The sequence below is a fragment of the Streptopelia decaocto genome, assembly GCF_964273445.1.
Source record: "Streptopelia decaocto genome assembly, chromosome: 7".
Taxonomy (NCBI): domain Eukaryota; kingdom Metazoa; phylum Chordata; class Aves; order Columbiformes; family Columbidae; genus Streptopelia; species Streptopelia decaocto.
In genome coordinates this window covers 9,584,845-9,603,614 of record NC_138661.1, presented here as the reverse complement: position 1 = coordinate 9,603,614, position 18,770 = coordinate 9,584,845, and the positions used below count along the sequence as shown (strand labels likewise).

At 41.6% G+C, this 18,770-nt stretch overlaps 1 protein-coding gene across 2 annotated transcripts in view; it reads right to left on the bottom strand.

Moving 5' to 3' along the window:
• The window catches only part of AKT1 (AKT serine/threonine kinase 1), a 72,184-nt gene that overhangs the window by 22,304 nt on the left and 31,110 nt on the right, over positions 1–18,770 (bottom strand). For both annotated transcript variants that reach the window (XM_082059482.1, XM_082059481.1), the window contains exons 3-7: positions 11,863–11,991; positions 5,254–5,365; positions 2,313–2,460; positions 403–534; positions 171–236 (exon numbers count right to left, since the gene is read on the bottom strand). In XM_082059482.1, coding sequence (XP_081915608.1) covers positions 171–236; positions 403–534; positions 2,313–2,460; positions 5,254–5,365; positions 11,863–11,991 — 587 coding nt within the window. The remainder of the gene's footprint in view (positions 1–170; positions 237–402; positions 535–2,312; positions 2,461–5,253; positions 5,366–11,862; positions 11,992–18,770) is intronic.

The following is an 18,770-nucleotide window of genomic DNA, read 5'->3' as shown; positions in this document are numbered from 1 at the left end:
GACTTTAAAAAAGCATTTTAATTTGTGCTTCCCAAAAATGGAAGGGTACGAAAATATACAGCCACTCTGAAAACACAGATCTCAAACGTATTATAGAAACAACAAAAAATAAGGAAAAGTCTTGGTTGTCATGATGTCAAGTTATGCTCAGCAGACGGAGAAACACTTACTGTTAAGAATGGATGCCGTGAGTTCTGTAAAACACGGTTTTCTGTCAGCGTGTGCGCCACTTCATCCTGAAACACAAGCAGAAGGAAATCAGCAAAGTGATTCCCCAGCTCAGGGGTCCGTTTCAAACACTAACAGAGCAATTATTTACAAGTACTCAGAGAGCCCTTGGTATAACCTTTCCAAAGGCTGTGTCAAGGGTGAACCACATTCCCAAGTTTCCCATCTACTCACCTTTGCTACAATAACTTCCTTCTTCAGAATTTTCATAGCATAATATCGTCCAGTTGCTTTTTCTTTAACTAAAATAACCTTTCCAAAAGTGCCTTTTCCCAGTAGTTTAAGGTATTCAAACTCATTCATGGTCTGTTAATGATACAGATAAGCAAGAACTGAAGTACATGGACAAACAACAAGTACGTCATTCTTAGACTAGAATCTGTCATTCACATAACAATACATGGCATATGTTGCCTATGTCTTTTTTAAATCCTTTTGCTTAGTAGAATTCAGGAGCATAAATGATTCTTCCATAAAAATGAGTATCAGTGCACTCCCAAAGTCCAAACTGTTTAGGGAAAACGGTAAACTTTCAATTAACAGAACACTTTTGCACATGACTCAACATTCAACTGCGCATTCAACATAGTACTATTAAATTCATAGACATTTTGAACACATCACTAAAACGCACGCGTTGCTCTGCTTCCAGGGATTAAACCCACACCTTTACTCTGATGTTTCCTTCCTCTCTGGGGACCAGCTTTCTTGTGCTTCATTGAACAGCACCAAAACCCACAGACAAAACGACTGCCTCACAGATCGGCCATTCGCGCTTATTTGTTTTGCCATTAGGAAAAATGCTGGAGAAAATCAGAATCTGATGCAAGCTGAGGATTGCCGCTCCACTGTCGCATTAACAACTGTTGCCAATATGGCAATCGTAAGACCTACACAGCCAAAGGCTACTGCAGCCTCAGGTTGGGAAAAATTTTAAGAAGCTCCCAACAGCAAACTGCCTCCATATTCTTGTCTAGAGTTCCTGCTAATTGTGCAATACAGTTGATGCCAGAATCCCAATAATCATTTCAGTTATCCTCGCTAACATGGCCAGAGAGAGACAGTCACCATCTCAGAAGACGGTGTGTTATTTCAACAGCAAGGTGGTTCTTGCATTTCTGTGAGGAGCTGCTCAGGGAGAGCGGTACCTGTTCAGGCAAGGACACAGAAGGCTCATGGCAGCTATAATTCAGAGTGACATGTAAATAGCCACCCACATCAGTCTGAAACACTGACATGACACAAGGCTGGCACACATACTTAGTGATGACACTGGTGGATGAGTTTCTTTAAAAACTTTATCAGTTTTCCCCAAACTGAAACAAACTTATGAAAGTAAGTGGGGATAACAATGGTGAGGTAAGGACACAAGATGACTTGGTACAATCTGCAGACAGAGCACTCACATGGGAGAAGTTTCTATCAATTCTTTCTTACAGGAGCAGGTGGGAATGCTTTGGAAAATGGAAACCCAAATACAGGGTAGAAAGAAGTGAAGGGAGGCTGAAGATAGATACCTAAAACGGGTGCTCTAAAAGGGTTCCAGAGAGCAAAGGTCTCCTCTGGCACATACTCTTTTCATGGAAGGCCACTGCTGAGCTGGCCCTGTGCATTCAGACAGTGCTGTGCCTGATGCAAAAACCCGAGCTGTAGGAACACTATGGGCAGACACTGCAACAGCTGCCTGGGAGTTCACCTAAATCCAGAGCAATTAAATCCACTGGACTGAACTCAAGTCCTGCAAATCCACTGGAACATCTTTGCACCAGTTTGCAAAGAGTTTACATAGCCACAGGGTCCAGCAGGCTCTACGATTTCAGGCTGTGTACCACAGGAAAACAGGAAAACCAAATCCAGACCTGAGCTGGCCTTGAAAGCCATCCAGTAAGGACACCTGAACTCAGAACTCTGCTGGACCCAGACAGGCTGTGCCTGGTACCTGCTCAGCTCAGGCAATTGTTTCCTCCAGATGTTGCATCTACAACCATGTCATTGTTATGGGAACAGACGTGTCTTGATGGCTATTTCTTGTCTACATTCAAGAAGGCCTAAAAAAGACTGTTATTTCTGCTATGCTCACTTACCACTTTGTGTTTTGGCTTTGTCATAGAAACTTCCATTTCTTCTGCACCTGAATTATCACTGGGAGAGCCAGACCTAAAATCCATCATCTCTTCCTCTTGTTTCTTGAGGCTGTCGGCTACTGTTTGGATGGCTTTTGTCCATTCTTCCCTGTCAAAATATAAGCAAAGATGTTCGTTACTTGTGACTTTAGATTACCACCTGCCATGGCAGGAGTCACCGAGGAATACAGAGCAACTAATGCTCTCTGATGAAACAATGCAACGTACAATGAATTATGCGCACTTTCGAGCACTGTAAAAACACATTTTTAAGAGCACTTTTAACACAGATCCTTATTAATCATACTAGAAACAAGACACAACAGAAATCCTCCCAGTCCGAATACAATACAAGGTTTTCAGAAAACAGAATTTTTAATAGGCATTCAGTCAGCAGCTCAAGATATGACCCGGTGATACAGAGATTTACATTAAAAAAAAGGTCTTGCCAAAACCAAAATCCAGATGGCTTCCACGCAGCACAAAACAGTTAAACTCTGCTTCTCCGTTCCTATGGTGCACTGAAACACATATATCCAACTGCTGGGGGCATGATGCCACCTCTTCGCACACATATCCCAAATTTTAATGGCATGAGGTGTTCCAGGAGAAGGTTATTAAAGCCCAGGATATTTAGATTATTCCCCTGCTGTAAAGATGATGACAGAAGTACAGCAATTCCCACATAAATTTTAGCAGAATGTCAGCAAAAGCAGTGACATTTTATCTTCAGCACAGGTCTTGGTTATGATAAAGTTTCCAGAGCTGTTTCAGCAACGGGTGCTCTAAAGTCTGACCCCTTCAACTCTGATGGAGACCTCTTCCACTCCAGTGTCCTTTGGGAAATTTCACACCTTTGGAAACTACTGAAGTGAAAGTTCTTGGCCTTCACTTCATTTCACTGCACATTTATTGAACATAAAGCATACAACTCCTGAGGGCTTATAGGGTTTTGGGATAGACTTTAAGGCATATAGGGGCTGAAGACACGTTCAGTGGACTATGTGAATTCAGCATGTTTTACTGTGTTTTGTATCTGTACGTAATGGGACGTAGTGATTTAGTTGGTATTTGTTGGACGCTGGCTAAACTCTTCTCCCAAGGACATCTCAGGTAAAATACTTTGCTACCACAGCAGGAACAGGAGCCAATGCTGAACAACTCCATACATAATCTGCAGTGAAGCCATCCTATCCTAATCAATGTCAATGCTATGAAATTATACAGTGAAACACTAGGCTAAAAAAAACATCATATCTGAACATGCAAATTTCAGATTGTGATGGGTGGAAGAGGCAAATCATTGCACAGATGCAGCAAAGTCCAGTGGAAAAAGTAGCCAGTACAAGATTCTAATAACAACTGCATCAATTACACATAAGTTCTTTCCTGCCCTGTCAATTTTTTATTTTGGATTTTGTCTGAATGTGCACTACCCAGCTGTGTCTGGAGCAGCAAGGTAATGCTGAACATTCTGAACATTCTCCCTATGCTCCCAGCAGAAAGCTCTTCATTCACCATCACAAACACATTCCTTTAATTACTAGTTATTTTTCATATTCAGAACTCTTACCAAAATAGTTTTTTTCTTCTGCATTTTTATCTCTCCATCTCTCTGAAAACAACAAATGTTGCTACTAAAGGCCCAGAGAAAGCTAAAGGCATATCTACCTTCACATCTCTTTCAAGGTTTGTTACTGACTTGGTTTAGATCTCAACCCTCCTGAAGTTAATGTCCTTGATTTCTGGGAGACCAGAACTTCACCCTCAGCTTTTATGTCTCAAGCGTACACAACAGAGGTGACTAACACCCCGACTCCTGAAGTGTCACAAAGCTGATTTAGTTGACAAGGAAGGAACAAAACAAGACTGAACACAACCTTCCCCCAAGTGGAAACTGTTATTCAGCCCCTTTGAGGTCACTGACCACAAAGCTACTACAAGAAACAAGGACCAGTTTATTGTTGTTTGCTTTTAATTTGATTTCAACTTCTTCTGATTATTGTAATAGAATCAAAAGCAATAAACAGCAATCTTTAAATCAGTGCATGCAAAGGCTACAAAAAAACCCAAAGAATATTAGGTAGAATTTGCAGATCTATAAAGGAAATGTGTGCCAGTATCATATCTAGGGAGGACACAGGTTTTAAAATACCCCCACCCCTAGGGCAATGGTATTGGAAAAATTTAAGTTCAGTTCCTGAAGAGCAAGTAAATATTTAAATACCCTGCAGTTGTAGAATGGCTGTGCTGGAAAACTGTTCTCCCAGGAGGTAAGAGATCAATTCTCCAATGCTGAGCACACAGGATGCACGCTCTTAGCTTTGTTTCCTAACAGCTGAAACAGAAACCTGCACCTGCAGCAGATAACTATCACCTTTATTATCTTATTTGCATAAACCATTAGCAATCAGAAATGATGCAACTAACTTTTTTCCTTTAAAAACAAGGGGTTTAAAAAGACTTTAAAAGGTCAGTATTTTGATACAACCCAGCTTTGCCTTAATCTCTGTTTCAATTGTGCTCATCCTTCCAGAAACTCCCGGGTCAGAAACCCTTCATTTCACACACCACAAGATTTCCAGGGAGAAATTAACCCCGAATTTCCCCAAATAACTACCTGTGTGCTAGTACACACCTGCACCTGTCCCTTTCAGATACTCAACCTAGCAACATTTCATTTACAAATACTACAAATACAAAATCCACTCTCTGAAACACCCTTTATGGTATTTTTTATACTGGAACACGCACTGAGGCGCTCAAAAATTATTTGTCGCTTTTCAGTCTAGATGTACATCATCTGATAAATAAGAGCTTCAGCAAAGGACTCGCTATTAATGCTGAACACTTGCATCTGCTTTTGCAAGTAGTTTATGTATTAAATATGAATGAAACATACCGCTCCTCTGGAGTCTCCACATGAAATGTTCTTTCAATTACTGTGGTCCACTGGAGGCATCTAATGATAAATGTGTTTGGTTTAGGTCGTTCTGTCTTCATCAGCTGGCACTCTACCACAATGAAGGAAGAGAAAGTCATGGTACATAAGCAGGTTTAAATAATCATTTGTCTTTATTCTTATCTAGCAAACTGTTGCGATTAATCAGCCATAGAAATCTCTGTAAGTACTTCTTTAGGAGACTTGAGACAATTTACTGTATTGATGAAACCAATAAATAGCTTGGGAGATAGCCATCTAAGCAGCACCGAAATCAAATTCTGCATTTGGTCTGCCCAGAGCAGTAAGTAGAAATGCGGTGTGATGACACTGAAGCTGTTCAGACACAGGTCTGACACTCCAAAGGTCACCCAGAGCAGAGGACACGGACAGAGTCAGCTGATAATGCAGCAATTCCACCCGCTGAAACTAAAGCCAAGCCCCCACATTCCCTCCCTTCAACTCTCCGGACATAAAACCCTGTCCTGGGCTTTCAAGGTGCTGCTAGAGGGAGCGTTTGGCCATTTTGCAGCAACGTGACAAAGATTACACTCAGCATTTCCAGTCCTCAAACACTAGAGGGAACATCAAACTGGAGAGGCACCCCCAGAACAGACCCTGTTTAAACGCCCTCGGGACAGCTGCCGCACAGACAGACAGCTGGACAGACAGCCAACCGCTTCCATCACTGCCCGTACTTGAGCACAACCTAAAAAGGCTACAGAGCAGCTACATGCAAAAACACCACTTCATAAAAATGCTCTCTCTTGACCTGAGCATTATTTTATTTACTTTTTTTTAAACCACATTTTATGCTTCATGGGATGTCACGAATGTTTAACCTTCAAATTTGGGCCTGAAACATGCACCTAATTAAGGGTACACCAGCTATACTAAAAAAGAGAATCTGAAAAACAAAATCAATGAAATAACAGCAGAAACCAAACCACCACATTTTTCAGATTTATTTTAGTAGAAACTCTAATGCTAATTAAACAGCTCCTGTCAAAAGAAAGTCAAATTAAGGAAACAAGTGAGCAGGGGAGGTGAATAAAAGAGAGAGATCAGTTTGTTTTTTTCTTACATTCAACTCTTTTTCTTGCAGTTAATGAAACCACAAGCTCACTATTATTTAGGCTTCTGATTCTAAATCAACTTCCAAGTAAATAAAAAGGTCCTATGAAGACAGGGACAAATTTCAGGTTACCACTAGGGCTATGAACATCCTCCACCATCAGCAACACGCAAGCAAAGGACAGAATCCGGCCAGAAAAACAGTGCATGTTACTAAGGCTACACTGGTATCGGCAGGGTAATTTTATTATTGTGAGAATTTAGAACACTCAGTTTTAAAATCAAGCTCTTAATTAGTACCAAGACAAAATATTTACCGTCAGTGGTTTTGGGTGTCGTATTTTTGGCAATATATTTCATGCCTCATTTGCTACTGGAATTATAAGCTTTTCAATGAGTAACTTTGCATTTTTCATGACAAGAAAATCTAATTTTTCTTTAATAGCACGCTGAGGTTATACAGCATCCTACTAAAGTACCGCAATTAGATAAAAGAAAGTTTATTAATGAGTCATGAAAAGGTTTTAGTGTGATAAACGGCACTTCTTCATTCACTGAGATTAAAGAACTTCCACACAACGAGGCAGACGTGCCTGCAAAGCGCCGTATCGAGCCCTCCCGCTACCTCCACCCTCTTTTGCAGAATAGCAGGTAAGGCTGAACACAAATGCACAAGCTGGCGCAGCCCAGTAAGCCCAGTTCTGATAAACTGAGCTCACGAGAACCCATTCCTGCTCCCAGATCATCCACCTTAGCTTATTGTTCGATTTTTGTTGGTTTGGTTGGTTGGTTTGTTTTGTCTCCCATCTTTGTCTGCCTACCCTGGTCAGATGAAGGCTGGGGTTGTCCTCTATGCACAATGCAGCCCTAAGATACTGAGTGTGGCTCAAGACTCAAAGAAGAATCCCAGGCTATTTGTACCCTCATGCAAATCCAGAACCGTTCTCCGTTACTTGTGCAAGAAGATGAAGAAACACACTGAGAGTTTTTGCTTACTTTTTTAAAACAGCCTCTAAATTCACATTTAGTGCCTCAGATTACGTATTCTGAAGTAGCAGCACAGATACTAAACTAGCCATGAACTCTAAACTTTAACCATTTAATTTCAGCGTAATAAACCACACAAGGCATCTTCTGTCATAGAAGGGGACCAATTAAACATCACCAGTTTTCCCCTAAATCAGCACTGTCCATTGATATTTGTTGAGCTTGCTGATCCAGCAATCTTTAAGGCATACAGCAAGATGAATAATAGAGATTTGTCAGTTAATAACCACTATAATTCAAGTATGTCACATAGAAGTGTTTTGTTTAGTGAACAATATGCTGTCTAATTACCCTGCTCAATCATAACAGCACATATCGAGAAATACAGAAGGCTTTATTTTTAAATTGCTTTACCACAGTGCTGTACCACATAGGTTTCAGAAAGTTTGACGCTACCACTTTGTTCTCCCCATATACAACAATGACATGGATTTTATCAACAAAATGATGAAGCAGTAGTTGTTGGTTTTTTTCTTACTTTTAAAATTAACTCTCTGGTCTTTACTGTGGTTGGCAAGCTAGAAAAGCACCAAACTTGCCTTCTGTGATCATGTACTGGAACATGCACCACTACAGCAGAGCACGGATACAGATGCTGTATAATATGTCTGATTCATGGCATGTTTGGGGGTTCTGCTACAAAAACATCCATGTTTCAAATACAGACTGAGGGTCACTTACCCACTTTGAAGACAGTTTTTCCTGTCAAACAGGCCAATGTAAGTATTCCCCATTTGCAACAAAGTAAGTGCTATGAACAGCAGCTTGTTTAAAATGATTTAAATTGCTCTAAAGAACCTCTTGATTCTTTCCTGGCTTTGGTCTTTTAAAGTAAGTAGGACAGAGAAATTGTTCCTAACAGGAATAGACACCAAGGCATTGAAATGTAAATTACCATTTTGTATTTGAAAGACACTTAGTATTATCCCAGTGACTTTCTAAAATGTCACAATATTTGCTTCCCCAGCACTTAAACTAAAAGGCAGATTACTTGCAATGAAAAGTGTCGAACTCTGCTCCCTATATAATGACATCACACTTAAAATGATAATGTCAAGGAAGAATCCTTCCCATTCCTGCTTTGGTTTCTTTAAGGAAGGGGGTGGGGGGAAAAAAAATAAAAGAAAGAAAAAGGTACATCAGGCAAGAATGATGAATAAATAAAACTTTGGAAAGGCAAACAAGAATATTATGTTGAAGTGCTAGTTTTCTGCTAGCACCACCAGACAGATTCACCCCCAAACAGCTCAGCCTGGCAAAAGCAAGAGCTGGGAGCCCTGAGGTACAGACCTGGACCAAGGTGGCCCCAAGTAACAGTAGACAAAAAGTCTGTCCACTTATCTGGCCATGCAGTGCCCACTGATAAATGCTTGACTGCAGACAGGCAGTCCTGTCCCAAAAGAGCACTCGTACTGTGCAGCAATTATGTTTTCAGATGTACAACAAAACCACCTTTTTGACAGTCAGAGAAATAATCCCTTCTTTCTAACAGGAACGGCCTCTCCCTCCATGTGGTTTTTCACAACATACAGCTCTTCTCAGCTATATGGTTTTAAAGGCTTATAACCTAATAGGCAGACATACATGATAATCCGAGATTACAATCAGTACGAAGGCTACTTATCTCGCAGATTTACAACATAGGCTCTACTGGGTATTTATCTGCAGGATCCCTGGAGCAGAGCTATTTAGGTACAGGCTTTTTTATTCCACCTTACTAGTGGTGAACTACAGAACATGAATGCAAATGTGACTCAAAAATCACAGTTAAATGCTCAGGCACTCTCTTTCAGAAATTTTGCTTTGTTTTTTAAATAAATCACCAAGAGGTAACTTCCAAGGAAACAAACTCCTTACACATATAATTAAGTTACAAACATAGATATATGGCTATTTTAACTGGAAAATTAGGTGGAGAAAAAGGTACTTTAAAGAACAAGTGAGCCTTTCTTTACCCATGGTGGGGACTACAAACAAGTTTCCAAAGATATATGATCAAAACCCTCACAGACCGAAAGGAAAAAGCTAGTGTAGGAGAAAGAAGAAACAGCCAAGGACATGGAAAGCACACTGTGCCTTCATTGCTAATACTTCCTTCATGCTTGTTAAGAGAAAAGGCAAATAATCATTAGATATTTTCTTCTTTTACTGTTTTCTCCTGAATTCAGTATTTCCTACCTCTCATGAGCTTGCAAAATCACTTAATATGGATTTTACAATACAAGGAAGAAGAATGCCCTAGTCATTAAAAAAACCCTTTTACTTATGAAGATAAAAAAGCCTACATTATTTTACAGGAGAAGAGGGTACAGACTTTAATCAGAAACATGGGACCACTTCCAAAGAACGGACCAATAAGTGACAGCCTGCCATCTCATTAAAAAAGAAAAAATCTAGTTCACTAATTAGCAAAAAAGTCAGCGCTACCATGGGCTCTTAAAAAAAAAAAAAAATGGATGAATTTTTACAAAACATTTATCTAAATTCCCCCCTTGCAGTGGCAGGAGTCTTCTGCAGGCTCCACAGCCAGCTCCAGTTCACTCACACCAACTGGAGAAGTGAACCCAAACTAAAGTACCAAGCAAGCAGGTTCACAGGGAAAACTTGTGGTGCAAAACACATCCAAAGGACACAAGCGTGGAGGGTACCCAGAAAGGAACCGCACATCAGGGGCTGGCAGCGCTGTGTGCCAGTGCCTACACGAGAAATTAAATCCTGGTGGGGCAACCGCAGCTTCAGTGAGCCCAAAACCACAATAGTGACTTCTAGCAAGGAACCCTCCCCATCACCATCGAGGCGTCCCCGACCTGCCACAGCTTTAGCAGGCGAGAACCACTGCTAGGAGCATCCTTCCACCCACCAACCTCCTTGCAATCCCTCTTATGGTAGCTGCACCTTGCTCTATAGGCACGTGTCAGCTCTTTTTTGACAATGCTCCAACACCATGGTAACAAACTTGTTTAGCTGTAAATGCCAAGACTGACGGGCTCAATCTGCCAAAAAATGCACCATATTCCTCTTATGAAAATTGATTTAAATTAACCCTTTTTGAAGGCAACTTGGACAAAGAGAAGGCAATGGACACATCTTTTTTTCCTCTTTAGCACTGAGCTGCAGTAAATAATCATTGTAAGTAATGCAGTTAGCAGCAACAGGATGGAACTGTCCTGCAAAAAGTGCATTTGTTAAAAGCTTCTGGCTACTGACCAAGTACCGAATTAATTTATAAATTAATGGCTTTCTGCTGCTTTTCTTTACTTTCTTGATCCACACGGAGATACCAGTCTAAAGAGGAAAGTACCGTGCCATTATTGTAATGAAAACACTACAACAATTCTCTCTCTAAAAAGACACAAAAAACCCCAAAGCACTCTTGGCATCTTGCACAGAGGCACCAGGCAACACAACGTCCATTATTTATTCACATCATCAGCCAGAACAGGTATATGTTGCTACCAGCAGAAAAAAAAAAATGAACATTTGCACTAATTCTTAGTGTTGCCCAGGCCTCTTCTGGGCCCAGAGTGTCTCAAAATAAATCCATCTGCTTAATGGTCAACTACAAAGATGAACCCCATATATTTAAAGTGACCCTATAACTAAGAGAGGAAGCCCCTACCCTTCTCTCTGCAGAACTTCACTTCCACTAGTTACCGGGAACACGAACAGACCGTTTTTAATAACAGGTGCCACAATGATCTATTTTTCAGTGGTGGAATGAGAAACAGGCAGATCGTGAGACAGAAAATATTAAGAACAGGAGAAAATAAAAATTAGAAGTACACAGAAAAATGTTAAAAACATGAGCAAGAAATTATCTTCAGATTCTTCTATTGCATCCTGTGCTGCAGCACCCGACCAAAGCTGGAAATGTTTCCATAGTACAGAGTGAAGAGGTTAGGAGATGTTGTTATTTCCAGACCTTTCTGTTGGCTCTAAAATAATATGGGTTTGTGTTCAAAATTAAGAAAAACTGAGTACGTTTCACTAAAACTGGTGCTCACTCTGCATTCCCCTATGCTAACAATCAAATAACTTTGACCTGTGTCAATGCCACTTGAATTCAGATCTGGTGACAGAACAGATGCTGAAATGCTTCGGCTGGGCCTACCTGCCAAGTCCTGAGACACGTGCCTGGGTTAAGTTTCACTTTAAAACAACTTGCTGAATAACAGATATACAAAATATTAACTAATAAACTCACTTCATTCTATAACCAGAAATGGTAAAATAGTTGAAAACCACAAAAAAAAGCAGACCATCAAACCTCCACATCACGGCCATTCCTGGAAAACAGAGGGGGGTTTTATCATCTCAAACAAACACATTTATTGTTTAGACACATCACTCTGGGCAGATTGGGATGTTACTGATGAAGTTTACTGGTGTTATGACTCCATTAAGACACCAATCCCCAACCCGGATGAGGGAGCACGTGAAAGCACTTACGAGCTACTGAGAAGTTATTTAACGGTGATTCCCGCTGGTCGACATCCTGCGGTCGTTCCTTGTAGCCAATGAATGTGCCATCGTTCTTTAAAAGAAAATACCGCGGCCTCCATGTTTTTATGTATTCTCCTGGAAGAAGATGGGCAAAGGGAATGATCATCAGAAAACACCCAAAAATACTGACTCACTGTCTTTTTTTTTTTCATATTGAAACTATATGTCATCCTGACATAGCAGCAGTTTTAAGAACATTCAGTTCATTCTGTTACAAACAGTGGAAAAATACAGGCACTAAGTCAGATATCGCTAGTGATGTTAACCATAAAAATGGGACTTCATAAAAGGTAAACAGCTCTGTTTTGTTCTTCCATCGACTCCGATTTCCATTCAAATTCTGAAACATCTGCCTTAAACGCATTTTAAATTTAAAAAAAATCAGAGCAGATGTCCTATGTATTATTTTTGCTATTGTCATTTTTCATACTGACAAGTGGAGAAATTTTTTTCATTTACATTTTGCAGCGCAAGTATTTTAAACAACAATGGGTAATTTACTAATTAGTCAACTGTTTTATCAAACCAACAGTCACTTTTAGAACATAAGAAGATCATTCTCTGCTTAAGTTACATAACATCACTCACTCCTCTCACAACATCTCAAGCATGAAACACAAGATGATATATCACAATACAAAGGGGAAAACACTGGATGATGCATAACCACCACAAAGAAGAAAACAAACATCTATTCTGAAAGATATTTCAACTTTATCAGAGAAAACATCCCTTGCTCACACTGTGCTACTGCTCATCTGAGTAACTTGCACAGATAGTAGTCAATTGACCATGCGATAGCCACATTCAAAATTTCCAGTAGCATAATAATAAAAGAGTAGATCAAAACCTCTGTTATTTACTGGATTTACTCAGGTTTCAGGGAAGGAAGACAGGGGTTTCACCTGCGGTTCCTCTGGGTGTCTTTGTTCATGTGCCTCAGTTTCCCCCTTTGCCCACTGTCCATGTTGTCATCTTCTCAGGCAGACTATCCAGAACCTCAGAGCTTTACATGGTCTCAAGTTGGCTCTCTAGGTACTACAAGGTCCTGCAGTAATGTTTCTATTGGGCTAAATCACAAAAGCCTCACTCCAAGTGCCATTCAGATCAAGGTAACAGCCACACTTTTTGAACTCTGCTCACCCCAACAACAACTGATTTAAAAGAAAAAAAATTAAAAAGAAGTGGTCGCTACAAAGCGCCCATGGCTGGGCAACAGCTACACCCTCCTCCCTCCAGTATCGTTTCTCATTTGTCTGTTCAGCATCAGAGAGGAGGAGGGAGCAGACTAGGAACCAAATTGCTTTCGCTCTGTCACAGCAGGATCGCGCCCGCCCACCCCACGATGCTGCCCCGGCAGTGGCTGGTACCCAGTGCCCACGGTGTCATCTGCTGGCGAGCTCTTCGAACCAGAAGCAGTGGGAAGAAAAGGCTCCCAGACTCACTGGCTTTGGCAACCTTCTGCTGCTCTCCTGTTCTCCCAGGCCCCGCTCACACCCTCTTTTGCTGCTGCTGCTTGGCTTTCCTCTGCCTGCAATTTCTCTCCCATCGATGTGCACCCTGCCCCAGGAACTCCCCTGCAGCTGCTTTGCCTCCTTGTTCTCCCCGCAGACCTCCTCTCCGTCTGCAGTGCAGTTTCAACCTGCTTCGGGCACCAGCTGTGTCATTTCTTCTCCATTCAGGCTCACACTTTTCTCCCCTGCACACAAAAACACAAGCAACCCATCTCCCACACCATGCAGCCATGGGTATGCGCACCCCTGGCTGCTGCTTTCACCTGTTAAGCCCTCATCAGGCTTTTAATTTTCTTATCTAAAGCAAAAAACTAAGAGTTAATGAGTCGGAGGGGAGAGTCATACAGAACTACCTTTCCAATAGCAGCCACGTCTGCAGAAAACACCCATTTGCACTGATGAAACAGGGCAAGAAAGACAAAAGGAAAAGGAATGAGCACAAACCCTCTCGGTCTTTCTTTTAGAGAAGATTGTTACAGCTGTATTATACTAACCCATAACGGGTTTACAAAAATGTCATCATTGCTTTAGGAATTTCAGAACTCACCCATAGCTGTCATGACTTAACATTTATAAGCAAGGCGGTAAATGTAGAAGATCTTCTTGTCAATGCCTTTTTAATTCTGACCTTAATTAAAAGCTGAAAACTTTCTGGGATCAGTAGGTGATTATTAAGCCTTCCACATTTAAATTATCAGCCCAACTCAGCCCAGATTGGTGAGATCAGTCAAATTTCACTTCTGTTACACCACAGATGTGACTACAAGGAAAAGAAGATCCACAGCGGCTCAGCCCAGCTCTTGCCTACAGGTTTGCCAGATGAGCATGTCAGGAAAGAGCTGCCGGGACTATCACGATTTTGGAACACACTATTACATACCTGATCATTGGCATTTTCCTCTTTTGCATAAAGCAGACCTAGGAGACCTAGGAACCATGTCATCTCCAGCTTGAATGGGATGAAGAGGGGCAAAACAGAGTTTCCATTTCCCTCACTCCCTAATCTATGCTATGCATCTTCCCCATTGGTATTTAAAGAGCAGACATTATTTTTTGCAGATTCTGAAATTATTAGCTGGTTATTTTCAGCAAAGTATGCTTAATTTCACACAAAATTACACTGTACTGTCACAAGAGACCCTTTCACTTAGATTAGATGCTTATGTTTGGCTCTTATACTTTCTTACAGCTTGATTCCACCGATCCTTTTCTCTGTTAGAAACACATCATGTAGAAGGATTAATCACATAGTCTTTAAAATGGTGTATTCCATATACATATATAGCATCCTCCTCCAAACTCATTCTTTCTTCACTCTTTCTGTGTGAAAAAAATCAAGGATTTCATTACTGCCAGGCATTCTGCAAGGGCCATCTTACTTGGACCTTCTCTTATCCATGGCTTTAGCTGGTTCTGGTTTCTAATCCACCTTTTTAACTTGTAAATAAGGAACATGATTTAAAATTTCTTTTTTCACATGTCTGGAGTTTAATGAATCCTCTACTATGGCAAGCATACATATTATTGATTATTGCTCTTGCCAAGGACAGTATGAGGCACACTGAAGCATCTGTGGTATAATTTTATTATATAACACACTGAGGTTACTTCTGCATCTTGCGGCAAAGTGGCAACACATCGCCTGGTGTACGACTTCCCAATCAGATAATCTGTAAGCATCACTCTACATTCAAGCCTGAGCAAACTATTGTTCCTCTAGAGTGGTTCTGAAACACAGACTCACCAACAGTCATCAAGAAAATGTACAAAGTGCATATTCTTAGGAAACAGGTTGATATTTTTTATGATTAGCTAGAACACTACAAACTTTCTACAGCCTGTGAGCACCACACTGATCACAACAGCAAATCCAAGTATTTTAGGCAGGGCAGGAGTTTGTCAATACAGACAAAAAATGATTACGTGGAACCACTTGGACAAAGCTGACTGAAAAACATTAACACCTTTTCCTTCCTCTGATATACTCAGTAAGCTGTCATGCCTGAAGAGTGAACTGAGCTGTTTCAATTTTTGCCCTGTGTTTTTTGTTCCTGTTGCGGTTTTGTTTTTAAGAATCGTAAGCACGAAGTTACCTGAAGTCACTAATATTAGTAGTTATGTGGTCACACAAGAAGAATTCTACCGAGTACAGTAAATACAAGCATGTGTGGCAAATTTTATCAGACAACACTGAAAAAAAAAAAAAAAGAAAATAATAATGATCTACCATGGAAAAGTGAACAATTTACAAAGCAAAACATTTTTTCCTCTGTGATTCATTGCTTGTGTAATGCCCTGGCAGAGCCTTCTTTGTTTTCAGTAACAGAATGCTAACACTGCAGAGACAGGAAAGCAAAAGCATGGGTTATAAATCCTACATATAAAATCCTGGAACCAAACAAACTCCTCTGTAGCTTGCTAGCTTTATTATTTAAAATCTTTATGTACCATTCGGTTTACTCCAAGCAATTTCCAAATTGCAAAGATTCCCAAACTGTATATATCTAGAAATACACACAAAGATTGTTATAGACCAATTTCCCTTTATTGCCTCGTGCCTGCCCCCACACACTGCACATTAAAACACTTAACACACACTTAGAATGTAAATCCATCCCTTGCCAGAAAAGCTTTTTCACAGTAACACGTACTGCAAAGCGCGCTCACGCCTGAATATTTCAGAAAAAGTTAAACACAAAACTCTTTTGGTTCATGAAAAGTTAATTCTACTGAAGATTTACAATAATGCAGGGTTAGGTTATTTTCCTCTCCTCCCCACAACAGTATCTCACCGAATCTGGAGCTGTCTACCACTGATAGAGTGTCTAACATCAGAAACAGCTGCCACTCCCTGGGAAGCTCACGGGGTAAGTGGAGAATAATGAGCAGCAAGCACTAGCAGAACAAAAGAAAATCCATCTTTATTTACCAACTGCTGCATGCTTGTTGCTGCATCAAGCTCATTCAAAGCCAACACCACACCCTTTAATTCAGAACAGACTATATTTAAGAAGCCTCTGCCTTTTTTTTTTTTAATAAACTCATACATACCAATGGTTTGAAAAAAAAAAATCATTAGGTTAACCAAGTCAGCATCCAATGATACCCTTGATGTTTACAAAAGCACTGGACCAACTATTAGCTTCCTTATGCCCCAAAGTAACCAGAACAAGCCCAGAAGCACCAACTGAAAACAAAGTCTCAGTTATATTAAATGCACTCAAGTGGCTACCACAAACCTATGGATAACTAACGTATTAAACTTTCTGCTCCGAGCATCAGCAGTAGCACCATTAATTACAAGCAAGGTTAACACTCAAAATATTAGAGTTTGGGTTATGCAAGCCCTCGCTACGTTGCCACCCGCTCTGAAGATGTACGACATTCCTCGCTTGTACCACCCTGAACTGTCCGAGAGAAACACGCAAGTTATGCCAGTCACAGCCCTAACGCGCCTCCGGTCAAAGGCGGAATGTCTCGTTTCTGAGACTCCAATGGCTGCGAGAAGTGGTCTGCAACCCGGAGGGCTAAGAAGGTTTCGGCAAAACAGATGCCAGAAAGACATGAAGCTTTTGGGAGCTGCCATCTCATGTGGGCTGAAGAGCGGGATGGGGCTTTACAGTTAGTTTCTGCTGCTTGAGTAAATAGGATATGTGTCCACTCACTTCAAACCCAGCTGAAATCAAAACAGATTTGGAAAAAGAAAGCAGGGCTTGAAAACACGCCTTTGCATTTCTAAAGCACCCGGAAGCAAGCCCTTTCCAAAAGCAGGGAGCTAATTCTGGATCTTAACGACTTGACACCAAACAATTAAACAAGCCTAGTGTGACCCAAATGAAAACTCTCAGTTCAAATATGTACTTTCTTTTTAAAAAAAAATAGCTGCACAGACACCCACCAGGCTGGTGCAGTACTCTTCTTCCCTTCCCTCAACAAACTGTCAAAACAAGATATTTAAACACAGTGCCAGGTTTTCAGTAGCTTGGGGAAAGCAAAAAGAAAGGAGAGGGGAAAAAAAGAGGTTATGCTAATGTCTTTCCCAACACTCTAGCGGAGAGCACAGGACCTCTGGTTTGTCTGTCTATTGAGAGGCGCAGCAAAGGGGCCGGTTCTTTGATGATTTTTTTCTTTTTGGCCCCTCTCTGGATGCCTCCTCGGCCGCCCCGTACAGCTGCAGAGCCGCCGCTTGTGCCCTGAATCTCAATGAGGCGGCCGGGGCTGCCGTCAGGGCCGTTCCCCGGCAGGGAGGGCAGCTGGCGGCCCGCGCCAGGCCAACGCTGCTCCGCTCGCAGCCCCGCTCCTCCGTACCCGTCACGGCCCTAATGCGGGGTCCCCACGGTCGCAACGGCCTAATTCGGGGCACGGTAAATCCGCTCCCCGCTTTATTCTTGCCGGGGCAGCTGGACGGGCACGCGGTGCGCCGGCAGCCCGCACGGCTGTGACTGACATGACTGCCAACAGGTTAAGAAGAAATGCCTCCTCCTCCTCCAGCCTGGCTCCAGCTTTTCTAAACCTACTGCCGTTTCTCACGCTCACACAAAGCTGCAATACAGGGCACCTGCTTCATTATCATATCTTGGGGGAATTTGGGGAGGGAGGGGAGGAAGAGGGGTGCTGGGGCAAAGGGGGATGGCAGAGCGGTCTGGCCTTCGAGTGACAAAGGGAGCCCCGTGAGGCCGACTCCTGGTCACCTGGCACCCCACATCTGCAAATCAACCTCAGAACGCAACAAACAGCCCAGGCTTAGCACTTCCCACAAAGCTCAATGGGCGCCCTGTGTACAAAAATACGTGTATTGGAAGTTACCTCTCTCTTTAGTTACACAACAGCGGGGATGGGCAACACCTAAGGCAGGCGAGGAATGGATGCTCTGATTCACAAAGCTGGGCCAGGGGAGAGATCAGATGATGGAGAAAGACAAACAGATTCTCACCCAAATACTGTCCATGCAGGGAATGGACAATGACCACATCTTCCGATTCCATCTCTGTCAAAGGTTTGAGATCACCAGTCAACACCACCACTACAGAAGATGACACCTCTGTATTTTTCAGCACTGCATCTCAATCGTATGGTTATGTAAAACTGAAACATGGAGGCTTTTCTTTTTCTTCTTTTTTTTTTTTTTTGCTGAATTTCACTTTAGAAGGTCAAAAATGTCGCCATATTGCTTACAGCAATCAATTTAAGCAATACCAGATACTCCCAAAGGAGCAAAATAGAATTAATCAGCATGTAAAAAACTCCTTACTCCTACCTTTGGCACAGCTTAGTCAGGCTAGTCCTAACCTACAGCTGTCTCCAGTGGGAGAAGATGTAAATGAAGTTTCATTAAAAACA